At 45.2% G+C, this 12,841-nt stretch overlaps 1 protein-coding gene and 1 long non-coding RNA gene across 2 annotated transcripts in view; one reads left to right on the top strand and one right to left on the bottom strand.

Moving 5' to 3' along the window:
• The window catches only part of NUFIP2 (nuclear FMR1 interacting protein 2), a 27,020-nt gene extending 26,400 nt beyond the window's left edge, over positions 1-620 (bottom strand). Inside the window, exon 1 of the mRNA XM_027861497.1 lies at positions 188-620. Within this exon, the coding sequence (XP_027717298.1) occupies positions 188-557 (370 nt within the window). The 5' untranslated portion in view covers positions 558-620. The remainder of the gene's footprint in view (positions 1-187) is intronic.
• The window catches only part of LOC114042784, a 28,800-nt gene continuing 16,175 nt past the window's right edge, over positions 217-12,841 (top strand). Inside the window, exons 1-2 of the long non-coding RNA XR_003569026.1 lie at positions 217-296; positions 4,137-4,213. This is a non-coding gene — a long non-coding RNA (uncharacterized LOC114042784). The remainder of the gene's footprint in view (positions 297-4,136; positions 4,214-12,841) is intronic.

Here is a 12,841-nt window from a genome sequence, read left to right as displayed (position 1 = left end):
GGCCTCGGCCCGGCCCGGCAGCGCCCGCCCCGCGTGGAAGGGCAGCGGGCCCGGCGGGGCGGGGGCCCGGGAAGGTCACGCCGGCCGCCGGGCGGAAGCAGGGGCGGGCGGAGCGGGGCGGGAGGGTGTCCCCGAGCCCCGTGACCCCGGGCCCCCGCCCGGCCCCGCACCCCCCGCGCTCCCGGACCTGTTTTCTTCTTGGGCGCTTCCTGGTGCGGCGGGAGGGCGTGCTTGGGCTCATGTCTCAGCGGCTTGGCCTGGGCCTTGGGGCTGCTGCCGTCGGGCCCATGCTGCAGGTACTGGTGCGGCTGCTGGTGGTGCTGGTGGTGGTGGTGGTGGTTGTGGTTGTAGTAGTAATAATGGTGGTGGTGGTGGTGGTGCGGCGGCGGCACCGGGGCTGCCTGGGCCGGCGGCTGCTGCTGCTGGGGCTGCTGCTGGGGGTGGTGGTGGTGCGGGTGGTGGTGGAGGCTGTGGCTGCTGCTGCTGTGCTGGGGCGGCTGCTGGGACTGCGGCGGCGGCGGGGGCTGAGGCTGGGGCTGGCCGGGCTTCTCCTCCATTGAAAGCGGCGGGGACTCCCTGGCTGGGGCTGCGGGCTGCTGCACCGTCTCTAGACCGTCTCGGGCTGCTCTCCGGGCACACACCGTACATCTGAGTGGCTCTCGCCAGGGCACCGGCTGACTGGGGGATTCTCGGAGATTGGCAGCCGCCCTCCAGCAATCAGCGGGCCGGGCCGGGCGTCAGGCCCCGCCCCCGGGCCCGCTCCTCCCCTTCCCCCGCCCTCTCGGCGGGCCCTCCCCGGCTGAGCGCCACTTACCCGGCGCAACCTCACAGGGCTGGGCCTCCAACGTCAGCACTATGGCTCTCTCCGCGGTCGATCGCTCGGCCCAGGGCTCGGCGCCGTCCGCCAACAGCACTTTCCACACGCCTGGCCCTGCTGCTAGCTCGCGTCAGGAGCGGCAGATTCCACGGGCCGCCGCCGCGGCTGGGGGGCTGCCTGCCCGCCCGCTCTGGGGCCGCCCGCCCGGCCTGGCCTGGCCGCCCCGGGACCCTGGGCGTGGGGCCGGTGGAGGGGCGAGCGCAGCAGGCCACACCGCCAGTTGTTTTTAAAACGCCGGCGTTCCCGGAGCCCGAGGGCTGCCGGGGGTCCCGGGCTCCTTCGCCCTTGGGGCATGTGCCGCGCCCCGGCCCCGCACCCCGGGGGCGCGGGACCCTCCCCACGAAAGCAGGGGGCGGGCAGCAGGCCGGCGGGCAGACCCCGGTCAACTTTGCGGAAAGTCTCACTCCGGGAGGCCGAGGGGTCTGGGGCGGGGGAGGCGTCCGACCGGGGGGTACGTGGGAGGCTAGTCTGCGGGGGGGCTGGAGGTTGATAAGGGGGAATAAAGAGTTGCGCGCTGCCCCCTTAGTCAATCTCTGTGAGCTTGGTTTCTCACCCTTTAAAAAAAAATTAGGGTTAAATAAGAGGATTGTGCTGGGTCCTATAGTGTCAATTAAAATAATCCCGTGTTTATTACATAACAACATGTGATTATAAAAGCAAATGTGATGTCAGTACTGTAATTCCCTTTTATGAGTTCTTTCAGGATTAAGTTAAGAGTTGCTCCCAGGTCAGAAAGCAACAAGTTTCTGTTTACCGGCCGGTCGTTTTGAAATTAACAGAGGGGAACCAAAAGTCTGCTCAAAAGCGAGGGTTTGGGGACGTTGTGTAAATAATTAAAAAAAAAAACAAACTACTATGTGAAAAGCTGCCATCCCCACACAAGATGACACATGAATCAGTCATTTCCCCTGAAAAAGTATTACCTCACATTCCCCGTCCACTGATGGAGAAAGAGAAGCAGATTTAGAGTTTGGGGTTGTGATACTGCTGTTGTTCATTCCTTTGACTCATACCTGAGACACAAGAATTCCTGGAGTTCGACCTTCTGCTTTCATGTCCCTTCCCCGGGGGCTTTGGGAAAGCCCTGGGACTCCCTTCTGCTGCCCTTCCCCTAACCTCCAAAGCCTGTTACCTCACTTACAATTAGCTACCTGAACTTGAGGAAAGAGATTCTGCTCTCCCCTGCTCTTGAATCTGGCCTTTTTCGACATGCAGTGTCCAAGATAAAACATCCACTTGTTAGTCCAACATACTTAGTAGCTGACTTGTACTTTTCCTGGGTTCTTCTGAAGTAGTTCCAAATCTGGTTTACTTGACATTTGTAATACATAGGACATTTGCAGGTCAAGTTCCATTACAACAAAAACATCAAATGATTTATTTCGAAGGCCCATCCACTTAGAAGGAGGATCAGTCCTCCCCATTTTGTCTAATATGTGTTGCAACTAAGAAAGAGTAGAGCACTTTAAGGTCAGCGGAAGTGCTTGATAAATATCTCATTTTATCCTCACAACAACCTTGCTCCAGAGATAGGTGCTATTATTATCCTGATTTTACAAATGAGGAAATTCAGGCACAGAGAGGTTAAATGACTTACCCAAGGTCACATACATAGCTAGTGAGTGTCGCAGCATAGATTTGAACTCGGTTCCCCCTGATTCTAGGTCTGGTGCTCATCAGAGTCCTTGTGAATTCATTAAATATGTGATTTAAACAGTGATGTACTTCTGTACTGGATCAGCATACATGAAGAGGTCAGGAAATTGATGGCACTTTCTTTACTAATAACTAATTAGTAGGTATATCTGAAATCTATCCTGTCTGAAAACTGTCTTGGAGGGAAGAGTAGTATCTCTTATAATGACAAGTCTATATTCTTGGCTCCTCAAAATAATTAAGATTAATATATTCCCCCCACTTAATACACTTTGCCCTGAAGCTGCCTATAAATGAGAATGTTCAACTGATAATGATGTCATGTCTGGTTGCTGCTGTTTGAGAAGGAAAAAAAAAGTGAGGAAAGGGGGTGGAATTTGATATTCCAACAAGTTAGTAAAACAGCATTGACCTAACTCGAGAAACTCCAAGCTTATTCCTTCAATACCCTAGCCTCCCATAACCTCTCTCCTCTGTCCGAACTGTCAATCATTTTGACTTTTGTGGTTCTTTATTAAAGTTGGAGCCGTATGCTTTATTAAAAGGCATCTCAGATACTGTGACTCCATCTACCCCAGTGAGCTCAAAGCCACCAACTTTTTCCTAGATCTGCATTCACCTATCTTGATTTAAGGTTAAAAAAAAAATCCAAATTTCATTCAGAGATCCTCTCTGATATTTAAAAACAGTGTTATTAATAGATGAGTATAGCTTTCAGATGTTAATTTACCTTGTGGTTTCTAAAATCTGGCAAGCAATATAGCACACTAAAAAGAGAAATTAAGATTTCCTGCTTAACATTTTTAAAAAAACAAAACCCAAAACCTTTTTCTCCTTCCTGGAGACCAAGGATGAGGTATAACACTCTTTTTCTCTCTCTTGCTGTGGGTGTCTGCTGCCTTAGACAAATCCTCTTGTGCTATTCCTAAACTTGAAAAGAATTGCAGTTCATAAGTGGTCTCAGCAAAATTAGGACAGAAAAGGACAAGCGCTTTGCTAAGAAAAAGTACTTATTATTTTAGTGTTAGTCATGATAGTTCTAATATTTCACGAAATCTTTAAAATGCACACAAGTTCTGTGATTCCAAAAATGTACCTTAAAATTTCTTAGTTATAAAATTAAAATAATTTTTCACACATGCTTTGCCTTGTATTTTATACTCTATGATTCAGTCACAAAAGACACAGCAGAGACCGCTACGTTTAATGAGAAATGCCTCTTGTGGTTGGCACATAATTTCTTTTCTCAGGGCCTCTGTTTCCTCAGCTGTAAAATGATGATCTGGGGGGTCCCTCTTGGTTCTAACGTTCTGGGAATAATAATCTTGCATCTCAGAGCTCATTCTTTTCATTGTGAAATCATGTTACATCAGAGGAGTTGGCAATGCAGAGTCCAGTTTTATAGCTGTAATAATTAACTTTCCCTTTATACAAACTGTAATCTGGAGAGAGAAAAAAAGGCCTTGTCCAAATGTATTTATGTGGAAATCAGACCTACCTCTGGTGGTGATTCCAACTTCATAAAATCATAGAATCTCCAGTGTGAAACATCAAATGTTTCATTTCATTAAAGGGAAAAAAAATTCTTTTTTTTTTCTTTTAGATTTCAGAATTTTTGCCTGGAGACCCAAATTTCAAAAAGACTTTTGGAGTGACCAGATGGAGATAAGGAGATCTCAGGTTAGTCTTTAAGCAAGCAGAATAAGGTGGCTTTCTGGATGTGAAAGGTTTCAATTCAAGCATCTGGCCTTTGGAGTATCATCTTGTCAGGAATAAAAACCTAAATCAGCCTCCATTGAGCTTACTCAAGTGATGGTGTTTTATGGGGTTTAACTAACAAACAGTATATTCCAGGGGCACTGATCATGACCACACTTAATGTGCTCCTGAATTCAAGAGTTCTGTCCAACTGAGCTGCTCTTTATGCTTCTCTGACATTACTGGGACCTGCACCCACGTTAATGACATCTGACCCACCATTTTTGGCAATTGACAGTAAGATGTCTACAAAGCCTCCTACAATACAAAGGCCAAGTTGAAAAAAAAATGAATGACTGAATGAAAATAATAACCATTAAGCAGTCTGAATCTCATAGTACTTTCTTAAGTGCTAAATGGACTTACAAAAAAAAATGCAAGTGATCAGTCTAGCCTCATAAATAGAGATTAACCTTCAGTAGGGAAGGCCTGGATTCAAGTCTTACCTCTAATACATAGTGGCAGTGTGACCACAGACCAATCATTTAGTTTCTTTGGATCCCAGGTGACTCTCTAAGAACATAAGCTGCAAAGAGAATACAGATCTGCATTGGGAGGGGAGAGTTTCCCCACAGCAACTTCTCACAGCCATGAAATCTCAAGTCTGGGCCAAAAAGATAGAGGATCAGATGTTCAGATGTCAAATAACCCAATGCCTTCATTTTACTGAGAGGTCAACAAAGGCACAGAGAAATTAAGTAATTACCCACAGTCACCCAGCGTTTAAGTGATTGAGTGAGGATTTGGACCCAGGGCCACTGTCTCTAAGCCCATCATTTGTTCTACTAGTCTGTGGACCCTCCTTTTCCTTCAAGGACTTCATATTTTAAATCAGACCAAACTACACAGACATGGTTATACTAATAGGATGCGATGTCCAGCGCAAATGTTATGTCTGAGTGCTAATTTTCAGGGTCAAAACTCCTTTGTCTCTTTTCTATCTGTGACCTGGCCACACAAAGTTAACATGGCTAACACTTCCTTGACTAGGTCACTTTATATCAGTCTGCATTTTAGTTTCCCCATCTGCACAAAGGTCTTCATCAAAATGCTATGAAAATGAATGCAGTATAGGGCAGCTAGATGGCGCAGTGGATAGAGCACTGGCCTTGGAGTCAGGAGGACCTGAGTTCAAATGTGGCCTCAGACACTTGACACTTACTAACTGTGTGACCCTGGGCAAGTCACTTAACCCTGATTGCCTCATCAAAAAGCAAAAAAGAAAAAAAAGAAAAGAAGAATGAGGTAATGTCCCTGAAGTGATTTGGGGAAAGAATAGAGCTCTCAATCCAAAGCAGGTATCTTGAATGCTGAACTTCAGATTCGTGCCCCCAGGCTTTGGCTCCCTCCAAGTCCAAGTCTAAAATGATACGGAGCAAGAAAGTCTCCATTGGACCCAATCACACTGCCTGGTGGGGCCATTCCACTACAGGTGGACTTCAGTGGCTTGCAAATGGCTGCTGGCCCCACTTGTCTCCAGGGTCAGCAATCCCTTCAAGGGATGGTTTGCATCAAAACAACCTCTTGCATGGGAATCAAGTTAACCAGAACAAATAGCAACTTTAACTCCAGTTCATTCTGGCCATCCCATTAGCGTCCATCTAGGTGCCACCAGGTGGGTGAGCTTTTCCCAACATGGTACAAAAGTTCTTATTTACGATTTCCTACCTGTGGGTAGAGAACTAGTCTCTAGTCTCCCGACTGAAGGATAGTACTGGTGCAGCCATGCAGGTCATGTGTTTATCTACATGTCACCATCTTTCAGAAGTAGCTACTGCGCCCTAGGTCTTAAGAAAAAATATTTTTAGACTTAATAAATCTCCACTCTGAAAACCCAGGAAGATACAGCATGGAGACAATTGTCTGATTGAGCAGCAAGCCACCACCACCACCACCATGGCTCTTGAGAAGTAGCCAGCCTGTTCGGTTTTATTTCTGATGATCCCAGCATAAGAGCGTAGACTCAGAACCAGGAGGGACCAAAGAAAGTTCACCTAGACCAAACCTCTCCTTTTACAGAGAAGAAAATAGAGGCTCATGGGGTGAATGCTTTGCTAAAGCTCACACCTACAGTGCAGGTAACAGTGCTCACTACCCAGTTCCTCTGATCCCAGCTCTTGTGCTTTCTCCATTGCACCACACTGCCTCCCCTCTGTTTTTCTGTAGCTTGTTCCGGGAGATCCATTACGATGTTCCTTTTTGCACAAATTCAGATGATCCCACAGAGATAGACAACATCTGCTGCCTACTCCTGCCAGAAATATGAAACTTGTTTACTAAGGCACCACCAAGTAATCTAGAGGCCTTCACTTCCAGGCGAAAAAGCAGTCAAGTTAACCTCAGATCAACCAGAGATAAAGTGGTTTGGCCTGGGTTTCAGGGAACTAGGGCTACCTTTCTCATTTTCTTGGTGCTTTACACAGAATTAGCAATATTGACAAGAGCCTCTCTACTAACCTGTACTTCCTGGCCCTTAGATTAACATGTAAGTGCTTCCTTATCATCATTACAATTACCATTCCAATAAAGCCCTCAATTTCTTTTGTGTGTGTGTGCCAGTCTTAGAGATTGCTTAAGGAGCTTCCATTTCTCTTCTCATAGGCTCTCTCCATAGCTCTATGGGGTAGAAAGGACAGCGTCCTCATCCACAAGAAGCTGAAACACAAATTGTTGTTCATCCTTTGTTTCCAAAGAGGACCAATGACATCACGGGTGATGTCTTGACTTGAGTGAATTAGATTTGTGAGGCAGAATTGTACCACTCTCTCTTCCAGATTCATCAAAGTTGAGTGACAAGACAAAAGTCAGGATGACTGGTAATTGCCCAGAATGCAGTGGATGACCTTGGCATCTTCAATGTCTGGCCAAGCTCTAAGCTCTTGATAGGGCCTGCTTCAGCGATCTTCATGGCCATTGGAACAAATTGCTCTTATCCACCTATTCCCGGGGAAAGGTCTTCATATGCTTGGGGTAACCATCCCCTTAACTCACTGATGGGTTTGAGGCTTCTCAGTTACCCCCAATCTGGTTTAACCCATCTACCAAGACTGCTTTACCAGGGTGTGGCCCCCGCTCATGCTCAAGCTTCTTGGAGCCACAGGTAACAGCTGGGTAAAGGTCAACACCAAAGGTGGATGAGCAGCCCTGAAAAGGGTTCGGCAAGCCCTCTTATCAGAGGTGCTAGTCCTCCCTGGACACCAATGTACCCCTGAAACACCTAGGCTGAAGGGCTTACCTGAGACCAAGTTTTTTAGCCTCATAATATTAGTGCTTTTGGGGCTGGTTGATTCAGACTCTAAAGTTTATGGTTATAGTTAGACTTCAGATCTCCTGACTTCTACTTAAAGAGTCGAGGATGCCCTAGCTACCAGGATTCTAGGATTCTGTGTCTAGAAGGGGAAGGGTCCTCAGAGGACATCTTTTGCAGATTAAGAAACTAAGGGAAGTGAAATGACTTGTCAGAGGTCACACAGGAAGTAAGCATCAGAGGTAAGATTGGAATTCAGATCCTCCAATTCCAGAGCCAGTGCTCTGCAAATTCCCAAGAGAATAGAGACCCACTTAAATATGTGTGTATATGTATATGTCCATATACACATGTCTGACCCGGTAGACATGTTTCATGGGTGCCCTTTGGCTTTCTATTGCAATCATTTCTCATCCTGTTCTTCTCAGGTCTTTTTTTAGAATCACATGTTGTTATAGATCTTTAGTCTCCCGAACAGGGGGGGAACCATATTGTAGGCCATCAGCACTTAGAGAAGGAAAGTATAGCTCCTGTTTTTACTCTTTGAAAGAAATACACATTTTTGAACACCTGGAATGTACAAGGCAATCCGTAAATACAATAGTAAATTCCATCAGGCTCTGTTTTAGCAGGGAAGGTAGCCCACAGAGACAAAGTTTCCTAAAATACATTGAGTTGGCCTGCCAAAATCAGAGATTTCCCACTGACCATTGCTTCTTGGGATCTGTAGGCTCTTCAAGCCACCACACTGGACCAAAATATCAATAATAGCTAATATTTATAAAGCCTTGACTATTTACAGAGTGGTTATGTGTATTATTTAGCGTAATGAAGCAACATTTTTTGGTTTCGTTTAATGTCAGTTACACTAAATTGATTCCTTCAAGTCATCGAGCTTCTTCCTTATGAAAGACAGCAGACTTCCCTGGAAAAGAATTTCCACATCATAACCATCCTGAGGAAGAGAAACTACTGAGAATGGATAAAAACCTAGTCAGAATTTTTTTTTTCATCTCTGTTGTCATTTGGATTGTTTGTTCGACTGAATGAGATTGACTTATCCTAACAAATCATCCCCTTGAATGTCTTAAAAGTGTTCTGTCGTTTCCAGGGTTCAGTGTGGGCTTTTTGGAATAATCACAGTTATGCAAATATAACTCAAGGTCCTACCTAGTCAGTCTATTATCTACCAGTGAATCAGGAACCATTAACCATTAAACAACTTTTTAATCAGTTGAATGGCAAAGTAAATAACAAGGGAATATTCTCCCCATACATAAAGGAATATAATCTCCCAGCGATTCCCACAAGATTGGATGAAGAGGGCCACTTCCTAAATGACTTTTCATGAAGGAAGGATATTGTCTGAATGACTCAGTTTGGCCCAATTGGAGGACCTCTCCTATTTAGCCTCTACTATGACATCCAGCAATTACTTGGATCTCAATCTGCCGGTGTTGGCCACTTGTCTACAAAGCATTCTCTCCAGCATCTTAAAGGCCTACTTTGAAGGGTGTGTTAGTAGTGCTCTTTTGTGATACTGTCCTAGGCCTCAGGCTAGTCAGCCTATTTTCACTTCTTTTGTAGTAAGATTCTCCCTCCCCCACCAACAGGAATCCTCCCAATATCATTTGATATTTAAGTTGAACCAAATTTCTTTCAGTTCTCATCATGCCACTGGCTGGTAGCTTCAGGGTCATGCAAATTACCTGGAGCTTTGGGAAGGCTGAAGAAGAACTAAGCAACTTGGGACAGGATAAAGTGGGCAATCTTTGCTTCGAATTCAGGGACATTAACCCCAGACCCAATGCTCTTTCCACTGCGCCATGAATACTTCATATAAGATAGCTCTCCATTTGTCCATTATCTTTTATTTTTTCTGGACACCAAGATTTCATAGCCCATCTTTATCACCTTTCTGGAATTCTTGATAGCCGACTTGAGCATCATACCATTTCTCTCTGAGGTCTTCTGAGCTGAAGCCATTTGATTTCTTAGCCAAAGGATATACTTACTGATTGTGTGTCCGTATGTCCTTCATCCTCTGAGACTCTCAAGACCGTACCATTAGCTAAACATGGCTGTAACCCAAATATCAGGAGGTGGAGGGAAAGCCTGTGGCATTGTTCTTGGTAGTATTATGTGCATATATGGGCAATGCTGCACATTGCTTCCAGTGAGCCACCTTCTGGCCAGGCCTCAGCAGCCCCAACACATTCACAAGTAAGATATTCGACATTGGAGATGGCAAGGAGCAAAAATACGAGTTCACATGCACGTAGCACTTTAAGGGAGAAACTGTACATTCTTTATAATAATGTTCTAGACAGATATCATAATGTATGTACAATGTATTACACATACACAGGGTGAATCAAAAGTCTTAGTGTGATTGGGGCATAAAACCTATGTATGTGGGTAATGTACAGACATTTTATACAGATATAAAATCTATGTGGATACATATATATATACACATGTGCATAATGTAAATACATTTCATTTTACTTTTTGGTCAGATAATTGAGGTTAAGTGACTTGCCCAGGGTCACACATCTAGTAAGTGTCAAGTGTTTGGTCTGAGGCCAGATTTGAACTCAGGTCCTCCTGACTTCAGGGCCAGTGCTCTATCCACTGTGCCACCTAGCTGCCCCTAATTTTAAATGTAAAATCTCCGTGCATATGTGCATATATTTATGAGAGGCAGTAGTGTGCTGGCGTCACAGTCAGGAAGACCTGGGTCTGAGTCCTCTCTCTGACACCACCCATGGTCACCCATGCCTGAGGAAACCACCTAGTGTCCAGTGGGTCATTTTTTGTTGCCCCTGTCCATACACTCTTCTTCTACCTGCTGAGTCGACTCTTAGTTCAGAATAATTGAGGGGGGGACAAGGATGGGGACAATCCTGTCCCTAATGCAATCGTAGTCCCCACTAATAGCATGACATAATAAACAGGCCCCCTGAACTGTTTGTCTGTAGAGGAAAAAATTTGAACCAAAGAATTCGAATCATAAGGAGGCATATTTCAGCTCAATAGAAAGGATAACTTGCATTTAAGCTTTTAAAAACTAGAATGGCCTGCTTCATGTGAATCCAGTCGCTTAGGGGAGGGGGATTATAGTCTAGTAGAGAAAGATAGGATATACATGAATAGCTGTAATATAAAATAATATATGGTAAGCATGCTAGGTGAGATGCAAATCAAGTGCTTTGTGAGGTCCAGGCAGGGCAAGGTTATTATCAATTTTGAGGATCAGGGAAGATTTCATAGGAAGGGTAGTTATTGATTTCAGGTTTAAGATTAGGTAGGATGCAGCAGATAGTTGGGCAGGAGAGGAAAGAGTATTCTAGGCATAAGGAGCGAAAGTATGGAGTTAGGAAAGAGTGGGAGAATCTACAGGAACCACGAATATGCTAGTATGACTGGGGCATAGACCTGAAAGTGGAAAGATAGAGTGGAGTCAGATAGTGGAGGGCCTTGAAAGCCAGACTGAACTCAGTACCAGAGATAGTAAGGAATCACTGAAGAATTTTGAGCAGAGGAGTGGCATGGCCAGAATCCATGAAATCTGTGGTGGATAGCATGTTTCTTCATGAGTCCTCTGGAATTATGGTCAGTCGTGTTGATCAGAGTTCTTAAGTTTTTCAAAGTTGCCTTTATAATATTGCTGCAATTGTTCTCTTGGCTCTGCTCACTTCACTCTGCATCAGTTCATAGGAGCCTTCCCAGGTTTCTCCGAAACTATCCCCTTCATCCATAGTATTCTATCACATTCATATCATAACTTGTTTAGCTATTTCCCATTTGATGGACACTCCTTTAATTTCTAATTCTTTGACACTAGAAAAGGAATTGCTAGAAATATTTTTTATGCATATGGGTCCTTTTCCTCTTTTTTGATCTCTTTGGGATATAAACCTTGTAATGGTATCATTGGGTCAAAGAATGACCAGTTAAATAGCTTTCTGGCTGTAGTTCCCAATTGCTTGTCAGAATGGTTGGACCAGCTCATAGTTCCACTGGCAGTGCATTAAGGTACCTATTTTCCCACATTCCTTCTAAGACTCTGTCCCTTGCTGTTCCATCATTCATTGTTGGTACAGAAACTTCTCTTGATTCTCCAAAAACTCATCTGTCACTCCATGGGCCTCATTCCATTGCTGCTAATACGATGTTCCTTAAGTTGCTGCCTAGTCCCAGCAACTCCTCCCTGCTCCATCACCGGTATCTCTGGGGCCATGTTGTTCTCACCTCTTCTGGGCTCATGTAGTTCCTAGATACACATGGTTCCTTGGAGGAGTCATGGCACTGGGAAGGCCCAGGCATCAATCCCCAGAGAGACACAGGCTGGCAAGTACTACTGTGGGGGTAGCAGCCACAATTACTGACAGCCCAGAAAAGACAATTCTTACCACCAAAGTCCTTGGGCTATCAGATGGTTCAGCATTAGAAGCTGATAGGATCTAATTGGTAAAAATGACTTTAAAGAAGAGGCATTACTGCCTGCTTTGTCACTGAACCCTAAGTGTTGAGGTTTAGGGGTGCTGGGACCCCAAAATCACAACACGCGGATCCTGCCCGAATGAATTCAACCCAAGCCTTCTTTCAGCCAATGACAAGGTTTATTAGAACATCTGTCATATTGGGCAGACTCTTAAGGAATCTAAGCATTTGTATTGCTAATGCAAGCAGGTCAGATCTTAAGAGTCTGAGCAGTGGCTAGATTTTAAGAATCTGAGCACCTTAATGGAGACAAGATGGACCTTATATACAGAAGGACTATGGGAGGGATCTAGGAAGGATCTTGATGGGAGTGACTGGAAGATTGAGAATAGGGTCTAGATAGGGTCAAGGGTGGGAAGTGACCAGGGGTAATTGGGAGGTAACAGAACAGAACTGGGAGTTTGGGTGTAGCCACAAAGAAATGCTAGTTGATAGGATTATAGCCTCAGGTGAACACCAGAGATTCAACCAGGTGGAAAAGTCCAGGGTTTTTCCTTATTGGGGTCCAGATACCATCCCCATCATTAGGACCCTGGAACACTTCTGACTTCCAGCTGAAACCTTCCCTGGGTTGTCTCCCCCATTAGAATGTGAACTTCTTAAAATCTAGAAGGTTTTCACAGTGTTTTGCACATAGTAAGTACTTAATACATCTTCATTCATTCATTTATTTATCTGACCAGCTTCTCTGTGGTCATCTCAGCCCTCACTCTCTGTCTTTGGCCCTCTGGTCTTCCTTTTAAAGGCCAGGTCCACGGGCAGAGCCCCAGGTTTATGATTAGCCTTGATTCAATCTG

Source organism: Vombatus ursinus, unplaced genomic scaffold (genome assembly GCF_900497805.2).
Source record: "Vombatus ursinus unplaced genomic scaffold, bare-nosed wombat genome assembly UNPS02014768.1, whole genome shotgun sequence".
NCBI lineage: Eukaryota > Metazoa > Chordata > Mammalia > Diprotodontia > Vombatidae > Vombatus > Vombatus ursinus.
The sequence above is the reverse complement of the archived record's forward strand: the minus strand, read 5'-3'. Positions and strand labels throughout refer to the sequence as shown.